Raw genomic sequence first — 21789 nt, forward strand, 5'->3', positions numbered from 1 at the left:
GCAGTAAAGTCATAGTATTATTTTAATGGTCCTAGTTGTATAACTCTATAAAGTAACAAACTTGACTTCTCAGTCTTGAAGAACAACACAAGAAGCTGAGCTTGTGGATTCATGAACTGGAAGAACGCTTAAAAACAGAAACTCTCGGTGAAAGCAAGCAACATATCCCTGAAAAGAAAAATGAAATACAAAAAGTGGAAATGTTTTTAGAAGAATTACTTGCTTCAAGGTAATGATTTTATTATATTTCCATTCCAGAATCCTATAACAACATTATTCTCGTTAACTGGAAGATTACTAGTTAGTACTGGGTAGAAAAATCTCTAGATCCTTGAATTATCAAAAATATTATGAATTCTTTATTTTTTTGTTGGTCCCCCATTACCACAAATTTAATCTCCATAAGAATTGTTTATATGGAAAGACATTTCAGCTTTGTCTAGACAAAGGGACTATAAGAGAATGTTCTTCAATGCCCCTGATGTTTGTATGTATTTAGGGTATAACTGAAATAGTTATTTTTTCAAGAAATTATTTGTAAGTGAAGAGAAAAATATCTTTAGGATAAAAGATAATCCATTTACTTTCATCGTTGCCTTTAATCTAGTTATAAGAATATGAGTTTTTATGTTGGTTTTAGAGAATCATTTGACAGACTTTCGCAGCGTGCTCAAGCTTTGAATGAAGATGGGCTTGGTGGGGGGCAAGAAGTGCGTCTAGCCTCTCAGCTTCATACAAGCTATCAAAACTTGATCAAAATAATCAAAGAAAAGTTGAGAATCTGTCAAGTGGCTCTGCAGGATCACCAGATTTTTGAAGAAGCCCTACAGACTACATGGTCATGGCTGAAGGATATGCAAGACAAGCTGATTACTACAGAAAGTACAGTGGGCAGTAAAAATACACTGGAGAAACGCCTTTTACAAGTTCAGGTGAATAAGGTTTAAAATAATGTTAATGTGGCAATTAAAAAAATGCAAAGTTTATACAGTTTAGACATTGGGATATCTATACAGCTCTGGGCTCAGCTTACAGAAGAGAGGGGAGGAGGGAGAAGGGAGGGAGAGAGGAGCAAACTGAGCATGCTCAAGCCCAAGACCTAGAGGTTTAAGTTGAAAGAAGGAAGTCTGATATACAAGCCCATGAATACAAAATAGAAGGAAAGAAATGCTGTATTTATTTTGAGGACTCAGAGCACCATTACTTTGAAGGTTTACTGGTGTATTATTATAGACCTTTCTGCTAAAGCTTACTTAATTTTTACTTAATAACCCTTCCTTCTCTTTTAACTCATTATGGATTTAATAGTTTTTTTTAACTTTGTTTAAATTGTGGCCAGAAATGTATTGAATGAGTAGTATAATGTCATAATATGTAACTAAAAACAAAGACCATTGTTCTTCCTGTTCATAATAGTACAATTAGATAAATCATCAGTCTACTGAGAAGCCATCTGTATAAACCAAACATTTCCCCAGCTGCAGCTTTCAGATAAGGAGTCACTCATTATACAAGGGGCTTCTCAGTGGCTTGTTGATTTGTTTTAATTGGGCTTGGAAGAACCAAGAAATAGAAGTAACTTTGTTTTAAATTTTCAAAAACCATAGATAGTTACACAGTTAATTTGGGCTAAGATCAACATGTTTAACCCTCCAAATAAACTCCAGTACATTCACAGCTTTCATAATTAAGACAATAGTCTAAAAGTAAGTTCAGAACATGCTATATTCACTGAACTAATGTTAAAAAAGGAGGTGTATTGCCATTCAAGAGAAAGCTGGGGTTAGTTGGGAAAAAGTAGCCAACTGCTCTGTGATACTTTTTTGCATGACTTGATTAATAATTGGCTATTATTAATAATAAAGTCCAGTTTTCAACCCATGTACCACTAACCTTTGCTTATTTGAATATCAGAACTTCAACATGCACTTATCAATTCAGAAATTGATCAAAAATGTTTGCTTTTGACCTTAAACAGGAAATGCTTCTAGTTAAAGGAGAAGGGGAAGTCAAGTTGAATTTAGCCATTGGTAAAGGAGAACAAGCTATGAAAAGCAGCAACAAAGATGGTCAAATGGTCATTCAGATGCAGCTTCAGACATTGATGGATGTTTGGGGGACTGTCAATAACACAGCTACTCATTGTCTAAGGTATGTTATTCAATGAACTATTTAAAGATTTTTTTTAAAATTTTTTGATTTCAGCACAAGCAAAGGATGATTGAAAAACCCATAGATTCCATATAAAGTTCTATATGGCTAACCAGCAGGTGCTTGTATTATATACCATAATAGTGCAGTTTTCTAACCATATATTAATTCTGTCTGCTCAAGCTTCTTATTAGCCTGCCAACAATATTTGTTTAATTTAGCAGTATGTTCTCCCCTTAGAATTCTACCATTGCAATGTAAGTTAAACAATGTGTCCCTTTAGTATTAATGGTGTGATTAAATAAAGAAAATGATGTTGAGTTTATTTGAGTAGCTTGTAAGTGTGTGCTTTATAATGCAGTGGTCTAGAAGCCATCCTCAGTCAGTGGAATGAGTATACGGAGAGGAAAACTCAGCTGGAGCTGTGGCTAGAGACAACTGACCAAAAACTAGAACAACCCATTCAGCCACAGAATGGCTTGAAGGAAAAATTTACCCTGCTAGATTATATACAGGCAATTGTATCTGACATAGAAGATCACTCAACAACAATACATCATCTTATTGAAAAGGCAAAGGAACTTCACCAGAGGACAGAGGATGATGCATTCTCTGATTCAGTTCAAGATGAGCTAAAAACACACTTTAATGACATCCTGACAGTTGCAAAGGTAATAGATTATCTTATAGTTGCTGCCTAAAGGGGTTGTTCAACTTTAAATAATCTTTAAGCATGATGTAGAGAGAGATATTCTGATAATTTGCACTTGGTTTTAATTTTTTCATTATTTGTGTTTTTTTTAGTTATTTAGCTTTTTATTCAGCAGCTCTGGTAATTTCAGCAATCTGGTGGCTAGGGCCCACATTACCCTAGCAACCATGCATTGATTAGATTAGGAGACTGGAATATAAATAGTAGAGGGCCTGAATAGAAAGATGAGTAATGAAAAATAGCAATAACAAAAAATGTGTAGCCTTAAAGAGCATTTTTTTCAGTTGGGGTCAGTGGCCCCTATTTGAAAGCTGGAAAGATTCAAAAGAAGAAGACAAATAATTCAAAAACTATAAAGAAGAAAACATGAAAGCCATTTGAAATGTTGCTTAGAATTAGCCACCCGATGACATAGTAAAAGTTAACATGAAATTTTTTTATATTAAAATCCTTTGTAGTCCCCTCCAATAATATGTCTATCATGCACAAAGCTAACTATTTGTAATGGTTTATTCAAAAATGCCATCAAAAAAAGTATACTTCTGGTTGTGCAGTATCTTCTGGAATAAGGCGATATAGCGATATGCCCTCAGCTGCAGACTACATGCTCTTAGCCCAATAACTTCTAAAATCAGAAGTCTGTGCTGCAGCGCTAGAAGCAATCTTTAGCCTGCTTTGTTTTTTGTTTTGCCCCTTGGTTTAAAATTGTGGGGAGAGGAGGTGTGTGGCAGTCTTATCTTCTTACCGTTCTGATTTATTTCAGTAAAAGCTTCTAGCAGTGAAGCTACATTACAGTCTTCTGTGACACTTAGAAGATTCATGGCTGACCTAGTGCTGCCTTCCCTGCTCACAGGACATACAGAAACAAATCAGGCTAAAGGATAATACAGAAAGGCTGAAAAAATCCTTTCAAGTACCAAAGCAACTGACTTCGGGTTTTTAGAAGAAGTTGTGCTAGGAGGTGTGGAGTGTGCACATTGGATTGTAGGGATAAGGCCATATCGCCTTATCCCTACATTCGGAAGCAGATATTCATTATGGTATTTTTAAATAAAGCATTAAAAATAGTTACTGGAATGGGCTATAATGTTTTTTTTACATAAAAAAATTAGTGTTACTGGTCCAAAAGTTAACCACCTCTTTCAGGCCAACCACATAGCTACTAAACATTTTGACCAAAGTCCTGCAAAGCGGTGCATTCATTTTCGATGAGACCAAAAAATTTCAACTATGTTTAAAATCACAAACGAAAAATTTAAGTTGTTTGAATGCTGAGGCTACATTTACCATTGACTTCTATAATATTTTGGAAGATATTCATTGCTGATCAAGTGACTACTGAAATAGCAGATTATTTGCATAGTGCTCAGAATCTCCTCCTCTTAGACTGTGCTAATTTGCATATGTAAATTAGAATTGCATTCAGCATTTGGCCATCTTTTTTGTTTTTTAATAGATTTGGTGTTTGCCCAAAGTGGATATGGTGCATTCTTAGCAAAAATTAAACAGCATTCACCTTAACTAGTTCATTCTGTATGTGTAATTCTAATGTACCATCATCACAAGTACATTTAATCAGAGATAGAGTATTCCCACTACTTTCTATGAACTGTCGGTATCACAGTATGTTCTGTTACCAATCCCCTGTTGATTTTTTTTTCAACACCCGAAGGAGAAGATGAGGAAAGTTGAAGATATTGTGAAGGATCACCTTATGTACCTTGATGCTGTGCATGAATTCACTGATTGGCTTCACTCAGCTAAAGAGGAGCTTCATCGCTGGTCTGATGCATCAGGAGATGTATCTGCCATTCAGAAAAAACTGACCAAAATTAAGGTAGGAAAACCTGTTTGGGAACTTTACAACTTAAGGTGGCCGTACACAGGTAGATCCGCTCATTTGGTAATGTCGCCAAACAAGCGTATCTCTCCCCGATATGCCCACATTGAGGTGGGCGATATCGGGCTGATTTGATCGTGGGCCCTAGGGCCCAACAATCAGATCAGAATGGCGGCAATACGGGCAGTCGGATCGCGGGACTGCATTAACGAACATTTTTTACCCTGGCCAATCGGCATCTGACTGACTTTCGGCCAGATATTGATTGGGGACACCCATTGGATGGCCCCACACAAGAATGACTTTCTGCTTCTTCCTTGTTTGTGTTTGGTGCTAAACTGAACATTTTACACTTTATCTTTGCTCCAGTCTACATGACCATATCTCTGTAACTTAAGCTGTAAGGCGTTTTACAACACTCTGGTCAGTTATAAACACTAGGCACATTTGCTCCTGGGCAGTGACCCATAGCAACCAGATCAGATTATTGCTTTCAGTGTTCAATCTGCACAGGCCAGGATTTCGGGCTTGGGCAACCCTAGGTCGCTGGGTCCTAGCACCCGCCTGTCACACTCACAGGTGGAGGCTGGGCAGCATGCTACCCCATAAAACTTGCTGCCCTAGGCCCAGGCATTTAGAGCTACACAGTGAAGGGAAATTCTGTTTCCACAAAAGAGGTTGTGCTAGAGAAAGTTTATGGGAGGGTAGGTTTTAGAGACAAACATTTTGTAGAAATGTAAAGTTAAATAATAATCATTTTTGTTTCTGAACCTAATAGCTTATGATACATTAGGAAATATTCTTTTGTATTTGTTGTTTGAGTTTTTATTTGATCTTTCTGCTTCACTCTTAACATGCTCACAAATGTATTTTGCTAACAATGTGCTAAGCTAAAGTCAAGGCCTCTTCCTGCAAATCTTTGTAACACTTCTCTGAAACTAAAAACATTTGTTGCTATAGCAATGATTTTTTTTCCATTACAGGAGCTGATGGATTCCAGACAGACCGGAGCTGAACGCCTAAGCAGAATAGAAACCCTCGCCCCAGCAGTTAAGCAGAACACAACTGACAGTGGATGTGAGCAAATGGACAATGAAATCCACAGCCTGCAGGCAGACTGGAAGCAATGGGAGAGCAGTGTATGCCACAGTCAGAAGGCTTTGGATGGTCTTTTAAACCAAATGGCCATCTCAGAGCAAGAATTTTCAAATCAGGTCTCTAAATTGGAAGATGCACTTCAAGACTTTAGCCAGTTTCTTGAGAAATGGACCCAGAAGCTAATGCAAGTGGAAGGGAAAGACTCAGACAAGGAAATAGTGGAGCACTGGCACCGGCAGAAGGTGAGCTTTAAATACTGTTTCCTTACATTACTACTATATGTTTATTCCAAATAGTGTCCCGGTGCTTCTGATAGTTTTCTGATTTTTGTGGGTCTCTTGAACTTCTGTCACAATCTCAACATGGATCATTGATCTCTATATGCTCATACACACAGTCGTTTTCCCCTAAAAATATTTTTGCACAGAGTAGATTCAAATGAAAGCATAGGAAGTTCAAATAAATTGGCCCTACATACTGTAGCAGTGCAGAACAACTAATTTAGGGCAATGTAGGCAATGAAAGGTATAGTAGGAAATGAGGACAACAAAAGGAAAAGATGGAGACCATAATAGTTCTTTATAGCATTGATGTCCAACCTGTCATGCTCCCTTTGTTGTTGACATACTGAGCTACCAGGATCCAATGACAGCAGAATCCTGTCTGTGGGTTTGGGTAGTTGTAGCTCAAGGACATGGTATGACAATCCTAATTTATAAAAATAATAAGAACCCCACAAAGTATTTTTTGCCCTGACCTCAGCACCCCTAAGTGCCATGAGTAATAAAGTAATATATCCATTGTCAAAATGTATATGAAAGTTCTGATATGCAAGTTGGAAAGCTGGTTTTAAGTTGCTTAATTAATTTTTCTATAAAATTAAATTGTGTTTAATGTTTAAGGAACAGTAAAGGCTAAAGCTAAGCTGCTGCTATATGAACAGGCTTGCAGTCATAACATACGTGTTATTAACCTGTCAACACTTTGTTCTGTGTTCTAGGAGTAAATAGAGTTGATTGTCTGGGATCCCATACATGTAGAAAACAAGTTATTTTTCTACACAAAATCATTTTATTGAAGTCCCAATTGTTACAGTATTAGCAATATGCTCTTTCTGTTTGCTTGATAGTTACAGATACACAACAGTCCTATTGAAAGGACCTTGAGTAACAGTTAAATTTTATACAGCACGTTTCAAAGATCGGCAGCACTCCTGCATAAACAATGTAGGCAAAACATGTTCTTATTCTTCAGTAAAACACTTTTGCAACTCCTTTTATGGTTAAGGATTTTCAGAACTAAATTATGTCAACGTGAGCCATTCTTTTCTCCGGTATAAATACTTTTATGTGCTGTTATGTATCCAGTGTCCCTTTATGTTTTAAATGAACACCAAACAACTGTATTGAGTTATATTGAATTCATAATTTGTTACATAAAGTTATCTGTATTTCTGCGCTATGTTATTATATATTAAGTATATTAAAAAGGGCACTTGGTTTTTATTTTTATTCATACACCCCTCATGGAATGACCACACTGTCTTAATGCTTATGAACTCTGTATAATGACATTCCCTATTCCCTCTTTGCTGCCAGTGTTCCAGGCTTATAAATAATGGGGGTTAACTGAGAGGCACAATCTGCTAAAATCTTAATAGCCCTGAGCAGTATGTTGGAGCTTTAAAAATACATGTTAATTATAATAAATAATAATAGAATCTCACCTGTACAGGTTGCCCAGCAAGTGCTTCACTTCTCTGGATGCTTGTCTGGACTGGACTGAATAGGACTGAATAGGAGCAATATCAGGATAGCAACAGAAATGGGAATGCCCCTTACTAAGAATATCAGGCACTTTTGTTATTATAATCTACCAAATAGTTAGCAGTGTAGAAAATTCAACATTTTGTGAGGGCCCCCCAAATCCTACATTGAGGAAGGAAAGGCTTCATTGACACTTTCTTTCCATACTGATCTAATGAGGACACCACACATTATCATCACGAATGTATTGAATGTTACTAATCTTTGTAAATTTGTCTGATTACAGGATGTCCTGACTGCCCTAAATGATGCTGAGCATGTTACAGATGAACTGAAGACCCAGCTGAATGACCTCTGCAGGTTCTCAAAGGATCTGAGTATTTACTCGGCAAAGGTTTCTTCTTCAATTAAGGAGTATAACAGGTACATATATAGCTGTGAGAGTTTCTCTAAACTTACCTAGGTCTGAGGGTATATATTAATTTAAAAACACACTTGCAATTATAAATGGGCCATCTGTAGTATCTGTTAATTAATAGCACTATTTACCGATGTGCTTTAACCATGCACTAAGTATACATTAGTCACTGTATTAATGGGGTGGTTCACCTATAGAATGGCCAATTCTAAGCAACTGGTTATTTATTTTTTTATAGTTTTTTTTTAAATTATATCCCTTTGACTTTTTCCAGATTTCAAATGGGGGTCACTGACCCCATCGAAAAACAAATACTCTGTAAGGCTACACGTGTATTGTTATTGCTACTTTTTATTACTCATCTTTCTGTTCAGACCCTCTCCTATTCATATTCCAGTTTCTTATTCAAATCAGTGCGTGGTTGCTAGGGGAATTTGGACCCTAGAAACCGTATTGCTGAAATTGCAGACTGGAGAGCTGATGAATAAAAAGTTAAAGGACATGTAAACCCCCAAGTTTGCAAAAAAAATGAATGGTGCACAAAGTATTGGTACTACCAGGGAAAAATATAATAAAAAATTAAAGCAAAAGTAAATAAATGTTCACAGGAGGGGATACTCACAGTTCACCCAAGTCCCAGGGTGCAAGTCCACAATAGCATTCCAATAATTGTGAGTTCCTCCAAAAGAATAAAGGGCCAATAGATTAAAAAAAATACAAAATATTTATTAGGACATGTTGGACAGAAACCTAACACGTTTTTAATGCCTGTTGGGACACTTACTCATAGGCTAAGTGTTAGAGGAACTCACAATTATTGGAATGTTATCGTGTAAACCCCCAACACAATAATTTAATCACTGAAGAGCCTCTTTGAAAGCTCTAAATAACTGCCACTCTGGTTGTTCAAATGTTAATAGTAAGGCTGCAGCATTCCCTTTATCACTTAGGATTCTTTCTGCTCCTCTAACCCACTCTGCACCCTCCCTCAGGAATTTCCTTTGGCTGTTGGCTCATGAGCATGGTCAGTTACACAAATTACTAAACATGCTCTCCAGTTTAAGCCAATGAAGAGGTGGCATTGCTCCTTCCCATAAAAACTCTGCTCTAGCTCTCTGCTACTATTTTGAAATTCTAACCCCTATCCTGAGCTTAGACTAACCATTACAGTGCTCAAGCCAAGCAGGACTTGTCATAGTAGTAAATTCTGTCTGCCGGCATTCTTTAATTACATGAACGTTACATTGCATATGTGCTGTTTATAGATATAAATGCACTGATGATTCATTATACCAAGATTGGTGGTTGTTTAGTTTAAATGGAATAACATGTGAATAAAGCATTGATCTACAATGGAATTTCCCTAATTTGTATCGGATAAAAAAGCTATAATTTGCACAAAAGAAATTAAACATAAATAAAAAAATAAGAATTTGCTTTCTTGTGCCTTTAGTTTAAGACTGTACAGAAATAGAATCTGGTATCCGGAAACCCATTATTCAGAAAGCAATGAATTGCGGAAAGGCCATTTCCCATAGACTCCATTTTATCCAAATAATCCAAATTTTTAAAATTTATTTTCTTTTTTTCTCTATAATAACAAAACAAGACCTTGTACTTGATCCAAACTGAGATATAATGAATCCTTATTGGAAGTAAAAACAGCCTATTGGGCTTATTTAATGTTTACATGATTGTACAGTAGACTGAAGGTATAATGATCCAAATTAGGTAAAGATCCATTATCCAGCAAATCCCAGGTCCTGAGCATTCTGGATAACAGGTCCTATACCTGTTGGTGTTGTATACACACTTTCTGTGCTTCTTTATTGGGGAGTTTTATTTTGCCACAAAATATTGAAGTTTATTTAACTTACCCTTAAATGTTTTTGTCTCTTTTTTAGTCTTTGTTTACAAGCATCCAAAGGTTGTCAGAATAATGAGCAAGCTCTGCAGCAGAGATTCCGCATGGCCTTCCGAGATTTCCAACAGTGGCTTGTGAATGCCAAAGTAACAACAGCCAAATGCTTTGATATCCCCCAAAGTGTTTCTGAAGCATCAGCCAGTCTGCAGAAAATACAGGTATGGCAACAATTGCTGAAATACCTAAGACAATAGATTTTTTACTGCAATTCACAGAAAGACAATGTAACAATGAAACTTAGAGGCAGATTTATCAAGGGTCGAAGTGAAAATTAGGAACTAAGACTTTTGCAACATTGTTAAAAAAGTAATAACCAAGCGTTAAAGTGGACCTGTCACCTAGACACCAAAAGTTGTATAATAAAAGTTCTTTTCGAATTAAACATGAAATCCAATTTCTATTTTTTATTAAAGCATTCATAGCTGTTTTAAGCTCATTTAAATATATCACCTGTCAATCAAATATTGTCTACCCCTCCTCTATGCCTTAGGCATTTAATTGTGTAGCCAGGGCATGGGGAGGACATTGTGTTCCCCATTCTGGTGCACAAACAAGATTCTAAGATGATGTAAGGCTTGTCTTACTAACAGTGTCCACAAAATGGCTCCTGTCTGCTTGCTATAATTATGAATTCCCAGACTGAAGGAAACAAGATTCAAATAATTTATATAGTGTAATTAAAGTTCATTTGGCTTGACTAATGTGATAAAATCAGGTTTTTAAATATATTTTTTAGGTTATGGGTCCCCTTTAAGCAAATGCTGCTTTCAATAGCAATAATTTTTACAAATAACTTTAAAAGCACAAATGTATATTGGAAAGTTGTTTAGAATTATTCTTTCTTTTATTAGGCACATTTTTATTTTGGGGTTGATTTTCCCTTTAAAGCTAGTGATTGCAGGATCAAAGGACCTAGGCTTGTGTAACAGCCACAAGCTCAGTTATGCCATCATGAAGGGAAAACTTTGCAGGAAAAAACATGGTGATTGCACCTTTTTTAATGCCCTTTGTTGTTAAAGAGCCCCCTAGTATCACTTTAAGGGAAATGCAATTTGGGGGAAGGGGTGCTTTCCATGTGTTGTCTTAAAATATGAGTTATATATTTTTCTGTGTCTAATTTATATAGCTGTGGCAATTTATTTGTGTTTTCCACATATTGTTTATTCTTTCTGTTCTGGAACGATCATTGATTGTGTTCATGGTATTTGACATTAGGAATGTCTGTCTGAAAGTGAGAATGGCCAACACAAACTTCAGACAGTGATGATCAGGGGTGAGCTTTTGTACAGTATTATGACAGAGGAGAAAGCTAAAGTGACAAGACAGAAGATGCTCACTGCAAAGGATAACTGGAAGGGATTCATATCTTCTCTTCATCAAAAAGAATCAGCATTGGAGGTAATATTTACAAATGAGCCTGTCTTTCGGTCTCCCCTCTTGTCTCAGCCTTACCGTTACAGATGACTTTAACTGGCACAGGTACATTTATAAATTGAATTGGAAAATGATTACTTTCAGTTTCACGGTTTGCGCTGTTAAACTCAAGAAACACGTATTTCATAAATAAAAGCAATTAGCAAAAATTATGCTAATCACAAGCTCATTCAATAAACGCATGCCGTATAATCATATTACTTCTTTAAAGGATATTGTAAAGTCGGTGCATTAGGTTCAGCAAGTAAACCATAGTAAACAGTCATCAGACAGTATTAGACGATTTTAGATGTGTTTAGCCTTTGATGAGTTTAGTTAAAATCGATTGACTTTCAAAATGCTTATTCTTATCCTTTGCTAATAATAAATCATTGTTTTAGAGTCAAGGCCAGGTTAAATTCCTGTCTACATTGATATATTATATAATGGTTACCTTTCTTAATGTATTAACTGTGATGATATTTCCACATTTTACATACTGGTAGCTGCTAGATGTAACCTACAAATCATGGGGCTGGATTAAGGATTACAGCTATTGTGAGCACTGGTTGCTTGAGGATGCTGGGAGTTCAAGGCAGCTGAAGGGGTTTGAACATCCTTTATTTAGAAGAATATTGGAGTGAAAATTTAATTATCATGTTCTCTCCAGAATTTGAAGATCCAAATGAACGACTTTGAAACCAGTGCTGACCCAGTTCAAACCTGGCTTAGTGCAACTGAGAAGATAGTACAGGACAGCAATAACCGTCTGCATGACCTGCCTTCTAAAAGGAAAGAGCAGCAGAAGCTTCAGGTAATTGCAAGGAATGACTTTTGTCCATTGCATTCATATGCTGTTTTACCATCCTTCAACTGTTTTCATAAGGGCAAGGGCAGTAAATACGCCACTAAAACCACACACAATTATCAACATGCGTTTTTCACGTAGGTTTCTTTTCCCAGCATGCACTTCTCATTGTTCTCGTTCCCCATAATTCTGCTGGCTGGAAATGGAAAATAGAAAAGCTATTTAGAGATAGAAAAGCTATTTACATGCAAAATGGGGCAGGAATGATCGTCAATACACAGCGTAATTACGTCAATGGCCGAAAAACTGTATATGTGTCATTTATCTTGCTAGAATTTGTATTGTATTGTATTGTGTATTTACGTAACGTGTGGTTTCAAACTTGCAGATCACATAGAGTCTATTGATTTGGTCGTTTCTTGACGTATTGGCGTTTCTGCTAAAAAACGCCAATACTGACCTGTGCAGTTTATGCGTATTTACTCCCGACCAACGTAAAAATGCCACGTCTGGCCTTGCCCTAAGTCTCTTTATATTTAAAAGCAACTGCCATTGTGCAGAATTCTAGTTTGTTTGGGTACAAAGCAGTGAACACTCAAGCCAAGGGTCGCTATAGCTGAATGTGCACAAGACGACAGGGGAAAGTTTGTAAAATTTCAGGTTACAAAAAACAGGCAGCATAGCCCTGTCTCAAGCATAGGTGACTGGCAGCATTGCTTCTTTTTTGTGACTATTTGTGTACTTTGCTTTGGGTGCTTCATTCTTATGTGCATTCAGTAACTGTGACACTTGGCAGGTGGTTGACTGATTTGTATCTACCTCTGTCTCATCTACCAATATCATTGTGTTAATAAATATCTGGAAATGACTGCATTTTAAAAGTTGATATTGCCATAAAATGTATTAAAACAGAAAAGTAGAACTTAACAGAATTAAAACCAACTAAAAAGCTTTCGCCTATGCTGTTTCTTTGTGTATTTGAAATCCACAGAAGGAAAAAAAAAGAGCAGATTAGGTGCAAAGTGTTTGCTAGTGTTTTTGGCTCTTTCTTCATGGTGTGCCCAGTTTATCTGTGTGACTGCAGCTTTAATGTAACCTGGGCAAGAGCCAGCCAGTATCCAATCAGAACTTTAGAATATTCCCAATTCAAATGCCAACTGACTGCTGTGAAAGGGAGATGTTTATATTTAACAAAATGTGTAAGTTTATATTGGCCCTTATCTAATACCTATATCTAGACTTAATCAGCGCTAGGACAGACACCATTACACGTGGAATAGTTTTTTTTTATATTTATACTGTTAGATGACCCTGTTAACAAGTATGTCATAGGTCTTATTTGTGTCATGCTTTTTGTATTCCTGTGTGCATTGTGTTGCTTGCATCGCCTTCCTCTTTGTTTGAAATGTGCTTGTGCTCTTCAGTCTATCCAAGAAGAAATAAGCTCTCATGAGCCACAGATCACCAGGTTAAAAGACAAGGCTCAGCAGCTGAGGGAAGGACAGTCTGCCTGCAAAAGCTTTGCGCACAGGGGGTCTCAGCTGTCTGCTCAGTACTTAGCATTAAGCAGCCTTACTAAGGTAATGCTCTACTGTGTGTGCTTTCTGCAACTATGTTCAAATGCAACTTTTCTTCTGCTTTTTTTAAAGCTTTTATTTGTAACGTTAACCTTTTGATGATGTATTCTAGAGTGTTTATCCTCAACATATTGCTGGAATTATGGGTAGGCTGCATAGAGGAGGGTCTTGCTAGGGTGCAATGGGGGTGGGTGCATTTCCCTCCACAAAAATGTAACCCCCGATTAAACATTTTTTTTGGCCTGAGATTAACGAGATAAATTGAAAAATAATAGAAAAAAAATATCTACAAATATTTACAGGAGAAGCAACATCTCATCACTAAGATCACAAGCGCCCTCCAGATATCAAAAGTAGAGTTGGAAAATATATTTCTTCATAATAGAAGACATTCAAAAGTGTTAACGGGGTAGTTCCCCTTTCTACCGACTGAGGGAAACAGTGATATTCTGAGACAATTTTCGAATAGTCTTCATTCTTTATTTTGTTGTGTGTTATGAATTATTTTGCTTTTGGAATAGAAGTTCTCCACTTTGGAACTTAAAAAGCTATCTGGTTGCTAGGAACTGGAGTATGAGTTGGAGAAACAATGACAATTAAACTGTAGCATCAAAAAATGATATGTTTATTGGTGCCAAGGTCAGTGACCCTTATTTAAAAAGAGAAATTCAAAACTGTAAACCATAAAAGAGGAAGACACTGGGGCTCATTTATAAACACTGGGCAAATTTGCACCTGGGCAGTAATCCACAGCAACTAATCACTGATTAGCTTTTTACAGTCAGCTGCAGGATGAATACTGCAAGCAGTCATCTGATTGGTTGCTGTGGGTTACTGCCCTGGAGCAAATTTGCCCAGTGTTTATAAATAATATTATAAATAATTATTTATGGTTGTTCAGTTGGCAGGCTTAGCATTTTAATATCTGGTTGCTAGGGCTTTATCCTAGCAACCAAGCAGCAGGTGTACAACGAGGATTTTAAAAAATCTGTTAAAATATAAAAACAATTGAACATTTGCATAGAATAGCATATTTAAAGTTTCTAAAAGTGAACTTCCTCTATAATAAATTATGGATTTTGTATCTTATAGCTGTTTATTTTGTACCCTAAGCGATATTAGCAACTACAAAAAAGTGACCCGTAAGTATATAGATAATAAAGATCTGGCTTCCCGTATCATCAATAAATACGCATTTCATTCTGACATTCAATTTAGGAAAAAATGTCAAGAATGGATAGGATTGTAGCAGAACACCAACAGTTTTCTCAGGGAATGATTGAGCTTGAAGACTGGATATCTGAAGCTATCCAAATCCTTCAGTCTTACTGCCATCCTACTGCTGATAGAAATGTCCTGGACAGTAGGATGTCCAAGTTGGAGGTAAGTTGCTATAGAATACTGCTAGGGGTGCTTGTATTTTTTCTGCTTAATCTTCTTATTTCTCCCATAGACTCCTTTTTGTACAAACAATTCAAATTTTTAAAAAATATTTTCTTTTTCTTTGTAATAATAAAACAGTACCTTGTACTTGATCCAGACTAAGATATAATTAATCCTCATTCGAAGCATAACCAGTCCTTTGGGTTTATTTAATCTTTGTGTGATTTTCTAGTAGCCTTAAAGGGGTTGTTCACCTTTGAGGTAGCTTTACATATGATGTAGAGAGTGATATTCTGAGACAATTTGCAATTTCATTTTCTATTATTTAAGGTTTCTGAGTTATTTAGCTTTTTATTCAGCAACTCTTCAATTTGCATTTTAAGCAATCTGGTTGCTAGGGTGCAACTTCCCCTAGCAACCAATCATTGCATTTGAAGCAATCTGGTTGCTAGAGTGCAACTTCCCCTAGCAACTCAGCATTGCATTTTAAGCAATCTGGTTGCTAGGGTGAAACTTCCCCTAGCAACCAAGCATTGATATAAATAAGAGAATGGAATATGAATAGGGGGCTAAATAGAAAGATGGGGAATACCAAGTAGCCATAACAATACATTTGTAGCCTTACAGAGCATTTGCTTTTTAGAAGGGGTCAGCGACACCCTTTTGAAACCTGCAAAGAGTCAGAAGAAAAAGGCAAATAACTATAAAAATAAATAATAAAAGCCAATTTTAAAGTTGAATAGAATTGGCCATTCTATAACATACTAAAAGTTAGCTTAAAGGTGAACCACCTAAAGTGTGAAGATCCAAATCATGGAAAGATCGGTTATCCGGAAAACACTAGGTCCCGAGCATTCTGGATAACTGGTAAACATGTATACCATTAGCTCAGTCTAATTTAGATAATGATTTTCAGTGCAAAATATTGCCATTTAATCTGATATCTAATCGAAATATGTATCTTGTAGGCCTTGCTGCTGGTGAAACAGGAGAAGGAAATTCAGATGAACATGTTATTAAGCCGAGGCGAGTCTGTAGTAAGGAATACATCTCCAGAAGGGGCACCTGCCATCCAGAATCAGCTACAAGACCTTAAAAATACCTGGGCATCCCTTTTGTCATCATGCATACAGTGTAAAAGGTAGCAATGGCAATTCAATCTGTTTCTGGCTTGCTAGTGGTTTACAGATTTTGAAGATTTGACTTTCTCCTTATAAAGAGGCAAATGTGTACAGTCCTAGTACTGGATATAGCCAAGCAGCAGCATGTGCCATGTGCTGATATTATATTGTGTTATATTCATGTGCCAATGATTTTAATGTGTGGACTGTAGCCTATTGCCTATACTGTAGCCTATCTCTAACATGAATTCCCGAATTCGCATAGACTACAATAGACATTTTATATGATATATATAAAAAAGGCGAAAATAATTAGTTAAGAATTAGTAAAGAATAAAAAATGACAGAAGATGAAATGATGAGCTCATATTTATGCTTTGCTCTGACTTTCACTTGCCTTCCGCAGTCACCTTGAAGGAGCTTTATCTAAATGGACAAGTTATCAAGATGATGTCCGGCAGTTCTCAAACTGGATGGAAAGAGTGGAAGAGAGACTTCATGACATGGGCAAGCAGTATGCTGAACTGAGGGAAAAAACTGCAGCACAAAGCAAAGTCAAGGTGTGTAGTCTACATAAATAAATATGTAAAATGTAAAAAATATACACTTCCCAACCAGCTAGATACTTAGTCAGCCCACGCTGGTTTTAGTTGTTCCCCATGTGGCCTTGAGTATGTCTTGACAGAAGACATACAAAATTATTACTGATGTTCTTTATTTGTATAAGAGCAGGAAAGCTCTGACTGCTACAATATTATAGTCCCAGGGACTAGTGATGCGCAGGCCGGCCCAGAAGCCCATTGGACAGGTTCTGACCAAACAGTTTGCATTCCTCGGCAGGACCTGCTAGTGCCCCACTACCGCCTTGTCCTGTCAGGGTCTGGTTTGGGTTCTCCAGGGTCAAGTTATGGTTGGTTTGACCCGCATATCTCTACCAGGGACACTACTGTAATGAGAGAAATGACTGCTCGCCCATAGTTTGCATTAATAATCTTCTACAGGTTAACGAGGAAACATTATTGCAACTTAAAGCAGTTGTGATGTATTTAGAAAGCAAAGGTGGAAGCTATTGATTATGCTCAGCTATAGCACACGATAATGTAATAAAAGATGAAACATTTGCAACCCGCAGTCTTGTAACCCACAGCAAGCAATCAGCGAATGACATTTACTGGTCAAACATTTGATTGGTTGCTATGAGTTACTAGACCTAGGCAAAGCAAACATTTTATCTTTTATTACACTACCTTGAATGTGTGCACAGTATTATTTTGGGCTGGTGTCTAGGGAGTTTAATTCCAAATGCAGGAAGTTAATTCACTAAGAAACTTTCCTGTATATGGTACACTTCTTTCTTCTGCTATTATAGAAAAGCACTAATAAGACATGATACCGGCTAAGGGTTTCAGTTGAAGCACTTCAGTAAAATGTCAATATCATATGCCAGCAATATAGTATGCTTAAATGAGTCTTCAACGTCTTTACTGTCTCTTCACCCTTGCATTTAAAGGAGAAGGCAAGGTTAAAACCAAGTAAGCTTTATCAGAAAGTTCTATGTGAATACACTAGTAAACACTTAAAGAAATGCTTTGTAAAAGAAACACCACATGTCTTTCCTTCTATTGTGTACACATGGACTTCTGTATCAGACTTCCTGTTTTCAGCTTAAACCTCCAGGGCTTGGGCTTGAGCATGCTCAGTGTGCTCCTCTCTCATCCCTGCTGTAAACTGAGAGCTATGAGTGCGCAGGGAGAGACTCAGGCAGGAAGTGATGTCATAGCAAACTAATAGGGCAGCTGCTATCCTAAACAAAAAGAGACAGTGTCTAGAGCTGTTCTGGTTTGTAAAAGCATTCTAAAGAATAAAAATGGAATTCTAGCTTGCACTGTTATTAGTAATTTATTGGCAATAAACTGCCTTGGTAGCTTTCCTTTCTCCTTTAATATCAAAAAAATACATTGTATTCTGTCTTATTCTCTGGGCCTCCTACCCATACATTTCTAAATAGTACTGTAACAGCTGTGAGTGTCTGTGGCTGGCGACAATTCTGATGCTCATTAAAGTCAATAGGCGGCTAGAATTGGCGCCGGCAAATTGTTGAGGCAATTTCGCAAATTTATTCGTAGGCGGAAATTTGCAGCAAATACGCCCATCACTATTCTTCTCTATTTATTTAAAAAAGCATCTCAACTCACTCAATGCCTTGTATTGTGGTATACATTATAGAAAGCAGTAGGCGATAAAAAAGGTTTTATGCGTGCCAATGTATGCTGTAGAATAAAATACCAAGTAATTAACTGAATTGTCACAGCTACTGAATGAAGAAATTCTGAGCCACGGCAGCTTGTTAGAGAAAATCGAGGTGAAAGGCTCCAGTATGTCAGAGCATTATGTCACTCAGCTTGAGCTCCAAGAACTTCAGGAGAACTACAGTGCTCTCAAGGAGAAGGCAAAGGTAACATTTTGTTTTATTTTTTATTCAGTGTATAATCAAATCTTTAATAGGTTTTTTTGGTAGCAGAAATGTACATTTCATAATAAAATTAAAGGTTGGAACCAGCAGCGTAACAATGAAGGGCTCCCCCGCAAAAAGATCTTTGGAGGGTCCTGATGGACCTGCCCACTTGCTCAGACATCAGGAGAATACATTTTCACTGTTTTGAGTGGCTATAGAAGAAGGTGACCTCAAAGCCCAGGCCCCTGGCCCTCTGCCCCCCCCCCCCCCATGGCTGCAGTGTCTGCTTCTTTTACAGGTATGCCACTGGTAGCAACAACAATAAATTCAACATAGAAATTACAAGATTTTACAGAACTCACGGCACGTTCATTCTGTTCTATCAACTATTTGTGCAAGATAGTAGACCTGTAAAATACCAGTCTACATCAATGCACTGTTTACTTTAGTAAAGTTGCCATCAAATGTTCCATGCTTTAGGTACAGCACAGTTGTTAAATTAACAACCCCTGTTTCGAGAACAGAGTGGGGTAAAGAACTGCACCTGTGGTGTAAACCTGTTGTGTAATGCTTTTTTTTGTTAGGATGCAATTTTCAAAGTGGATAAACTAGTTAGAGCCCACCAGGATTATCAGCAAGGGCTAAAATCTTTTGAAGAATGGTTACAGCTGGAGACTGAAACGTTGGATTGCCATATGCATCTTGATGGAGATACCCAAATGCATGAAGCTACATTGCTGGAGTTGCAGGTAAATATAGAGAGACTTGTATGCATATATCTATATTTTTCTTTATATAGCACTACAGTGTTCTTGTGCTTACAGCACTGAACACTAGAACAGTACATTGATAGAACAAAAACAGGGCACAATACAAAGATAAAATATGAACAAATACAAAGTGTTAAAGACACAAGCAGTCCCTGCCCCGTAGATAACTTCCAGACACAAATAGGAGGATAATAACTGCTGTACTTTACAGTTGTTTTTGCTGCATCGTAAGTTCCAAGACTGTAGAGGTAGTCTTTGAGTTTATTTTTGACTGGGGTGTGACCAAGCTGTGGCTATAAGAGGAACAGAGGGGTCTGACCGAAATATATGAAGACACAAGAGAAGAGATATATGGCGGTACAAAGGAATAAAGGGCTTTGTATGTTATAAAATGTAGTTATTATTTGTTTAATGGGAAGCAAAGATAAGGATTTCAGCAGTGGAGGGTCTGTTCTCTCTTACATGAGAGAAGAAGAATTCTAGCATTAGAATTTTTGGTGGGGCTAGGGCTGGGGCGGTTAGGGGGAAGGGGTCACTTTTATATCAGAAAGACAGATTTTTTTTAAGGAAAGACTAGATTCAGAAATTAGCCATGCTTATGATTTGATATGTCTGTCCACTGCTGGAAATCAATGGAGGATCAATATCAATGATCACCAGTCTATTAGTTTTGAATAAGAAATATAAGAAAGCCTGCAACAGGCTCTTTATGAGAAAACATTAAAAAAAATATGGTAGTATGAGATTTCACACAACAAATATTTGATAAGAACCTCTTTATGGCCCCTATCATTTATATTCAATATAATTGGCAAACGTCTGCTTAATGTAAGAAGTATTTCACAAGTCATACATTTATAGTAAGGAATTTGCCTGATTATTATTACCATTATTATTAATGCACTGAATTAAGTCATTTGTGTCCCCGTTATTGATAACTAAGGAAAACTGTTCCTCTTTTATTGTAGGAGTTACAGGTGCGCTGTGCAGAAGGTCAGGCTTTACTCAATACAATACTGCACACTAGAGAGGAAGTTATACCCTTGGGTGTTCCACAAATGGAAGAACGGGAGCTTGAATCGTTGAGACAGGACTGGCAAGTTTATCAGCAGAGGCTTGCAGAAACAAGGAGCCAGCTTAATTCTACCCTGAGCAAGCTGAAGCAAATGGAAAATAAATTCCAAAAGACTGATGAATGGCTAACATCCATAGAGGGAAAGGTCAACATCAGAACAAGTCGTCAGTCTGATAGAGCAACAAAAGAGACCCAGCTGCACCAAATGAAGGTAAATTTATATTTATCATCGAATGTCAGGTCAAATCCAACTACACTTGGCTTATCATTTCCTGGTTTTATAAACTTCACTTTGGAGGACTCCTAAAAATAAAAATGACTGTATATTAGCAACAAAAAAATGCCTTGTAGACTTGAATAAGGCTCTTGTTGGGAATTGGGCTCTCAAACCACAGCAGAGGCTGCAAATTTATGACCGTGTCCCTCTACTTTAATGGAAATGCTCTACTTTTACTAGAAACAGTAAACGGTCTTTTCCAGACATTACTTTCCAATGCAAGTAATAATTTCACTTTAATGTTTAGTATTTTGCCTTAATGACAAGCTGTAGGACAATTATTTTCTTCATTTTCTTCATTTAGTTCACTGTTCTGTACCAGTTTCTTTTGGGTAGAGGGAACTATGAACAATCATCTATATATCTGCTGGGTTTTTATCGCAAATGCTGTCATGATTCTAATTCTTACATTTGCTTTAGAAATGGCACGATGAGGTTTTAGTGTACAAGGATGAGGTGGAAGAAGTGGGAACACTGGCTCAGCGGGTCTTAGAAGATGGAAAGAGCAACAGCAGAGTGGGCAGCCTGGCAACCATGCTCACATCCCGTTACCAAGCAGTCATCCTTCATATTCTGGTAAACGGACAACCATGCAATATGAGGATTCAGTTTTAGCAACAACAAATAATTCTCCCTTGAAAAGAAGAAAATTAGATTGTACCTATCTCCATATTGGAACGCTTTAATGGTTCTTTGGTTCGAGTGTGTTATAATGTTCTATTCCTAGCAACTTTGCAATTGGTCTTCAATATTTATTCTTTATGGTTATTTGCCTTCCTTGTCTATGTCCTAAATGGGGATCACTGACCAGCCAAAAGGGTTGCTCTCTGAGGCTACAATTTAATTGTTATAGTTACTTTTTATTGCTATTCAGTCCTCCCCCTATACTTATTCCAGTCTCTCATTTTAGACCACTGCCTGGTTGCTAGGGAAAATAAGACCCTAACAACCAGATAGATGCTGAAATACCAAACTGGGGAACCAGCTGGTAAACAAAAAAG

General features: G+C 37.1%; 1 protein-coding gene across 3 annotated transcripts in view; it reads left to right on the plus strand.

Annotated features, from left to right (window-relative positions):
* Positions 1 to 21789, plus strand: part of syne1.L (spectrin repeat containing, nuclear envelope 1 L homeolog) — a 285490-nt gene that overhangs the window by 143791 nt on the left and 119910 nt on the right. For all 3 annotated transcript variants that reach the window (XM_018263031.2, XM_041562725.1, XM_041562726.1), the window contains 18 exons: positions 74 to 229; positions 641 to 932; positions 1979 to 2151; positions 2513 to 2822; positions 4536 to 4700; positions 5687 to 6043; positions 7854 to 7990; positions 9890 to 10067; positions 11125 to 11307; positions 11993 to 12136; positions 13555 to 13710; positions 14926 to 15090; positions 16059 to 16231; positions 16618 to 16771; positions 18523 to 18666; positions 19251 to 19415; positions 20405 to 20722; positions 21209 to 21364. In XM_018263031.2, coding sequence (XP_018118520.1) covers positions 74 to 229; positions 641 to 932; positions 1979 to 2151; positions 2513 to 2822; positions 4536 to 4700; positions 5687 to 6043; positions 7854 to 7990; positions 9890 to 10067; positions 11125 to 11307; positions 11993 to 12136; positions 13555 to 13710; positions 14926 to 15090; positions 16059 to 16231; positions 16618 to 16771; positions 18523 to 18666; positions 19251 to 19415; positions 20405 to 20722; positions 21209 to 21364 — 3526 coding nt within the window. The remainder of the gene's footprint in view (positions 1 to 73; positions 230 to 640; positions 933 to 1978; positions 2152 to 2512; positions 2823 to 4535; positions 4701 to 5686; positions 6044 to 7853; positions 7991 to 9889; positions 10068 to 11124; positions 11308 to 11992; positions 12137 to 13554; positions 13711 to 14925; positions 15091 to 16058; positions 16232 to 16617; positions 16772 to 18522; positions 18667 to 19250; positions 19416 to 20404; positions 20723 to 21208; positions 21365 to 21789) is intronic.

This window comes from Xenopus laevis, chromosome 5L, assembly GCF_017654675.1.
Source record: "Xenopus laevis strain J_2021 chromosome 5L, Xenopus_laevis_v10.1, whole genome shotgun sequence".
In the NCBI taxonomy this organism is placed as follows: domain Eukaryota; kingdom Metazoa; phylum Chordata; class Amphibia; order Anura; family Pipidae; genus Xenopus; species Xenopus laevis.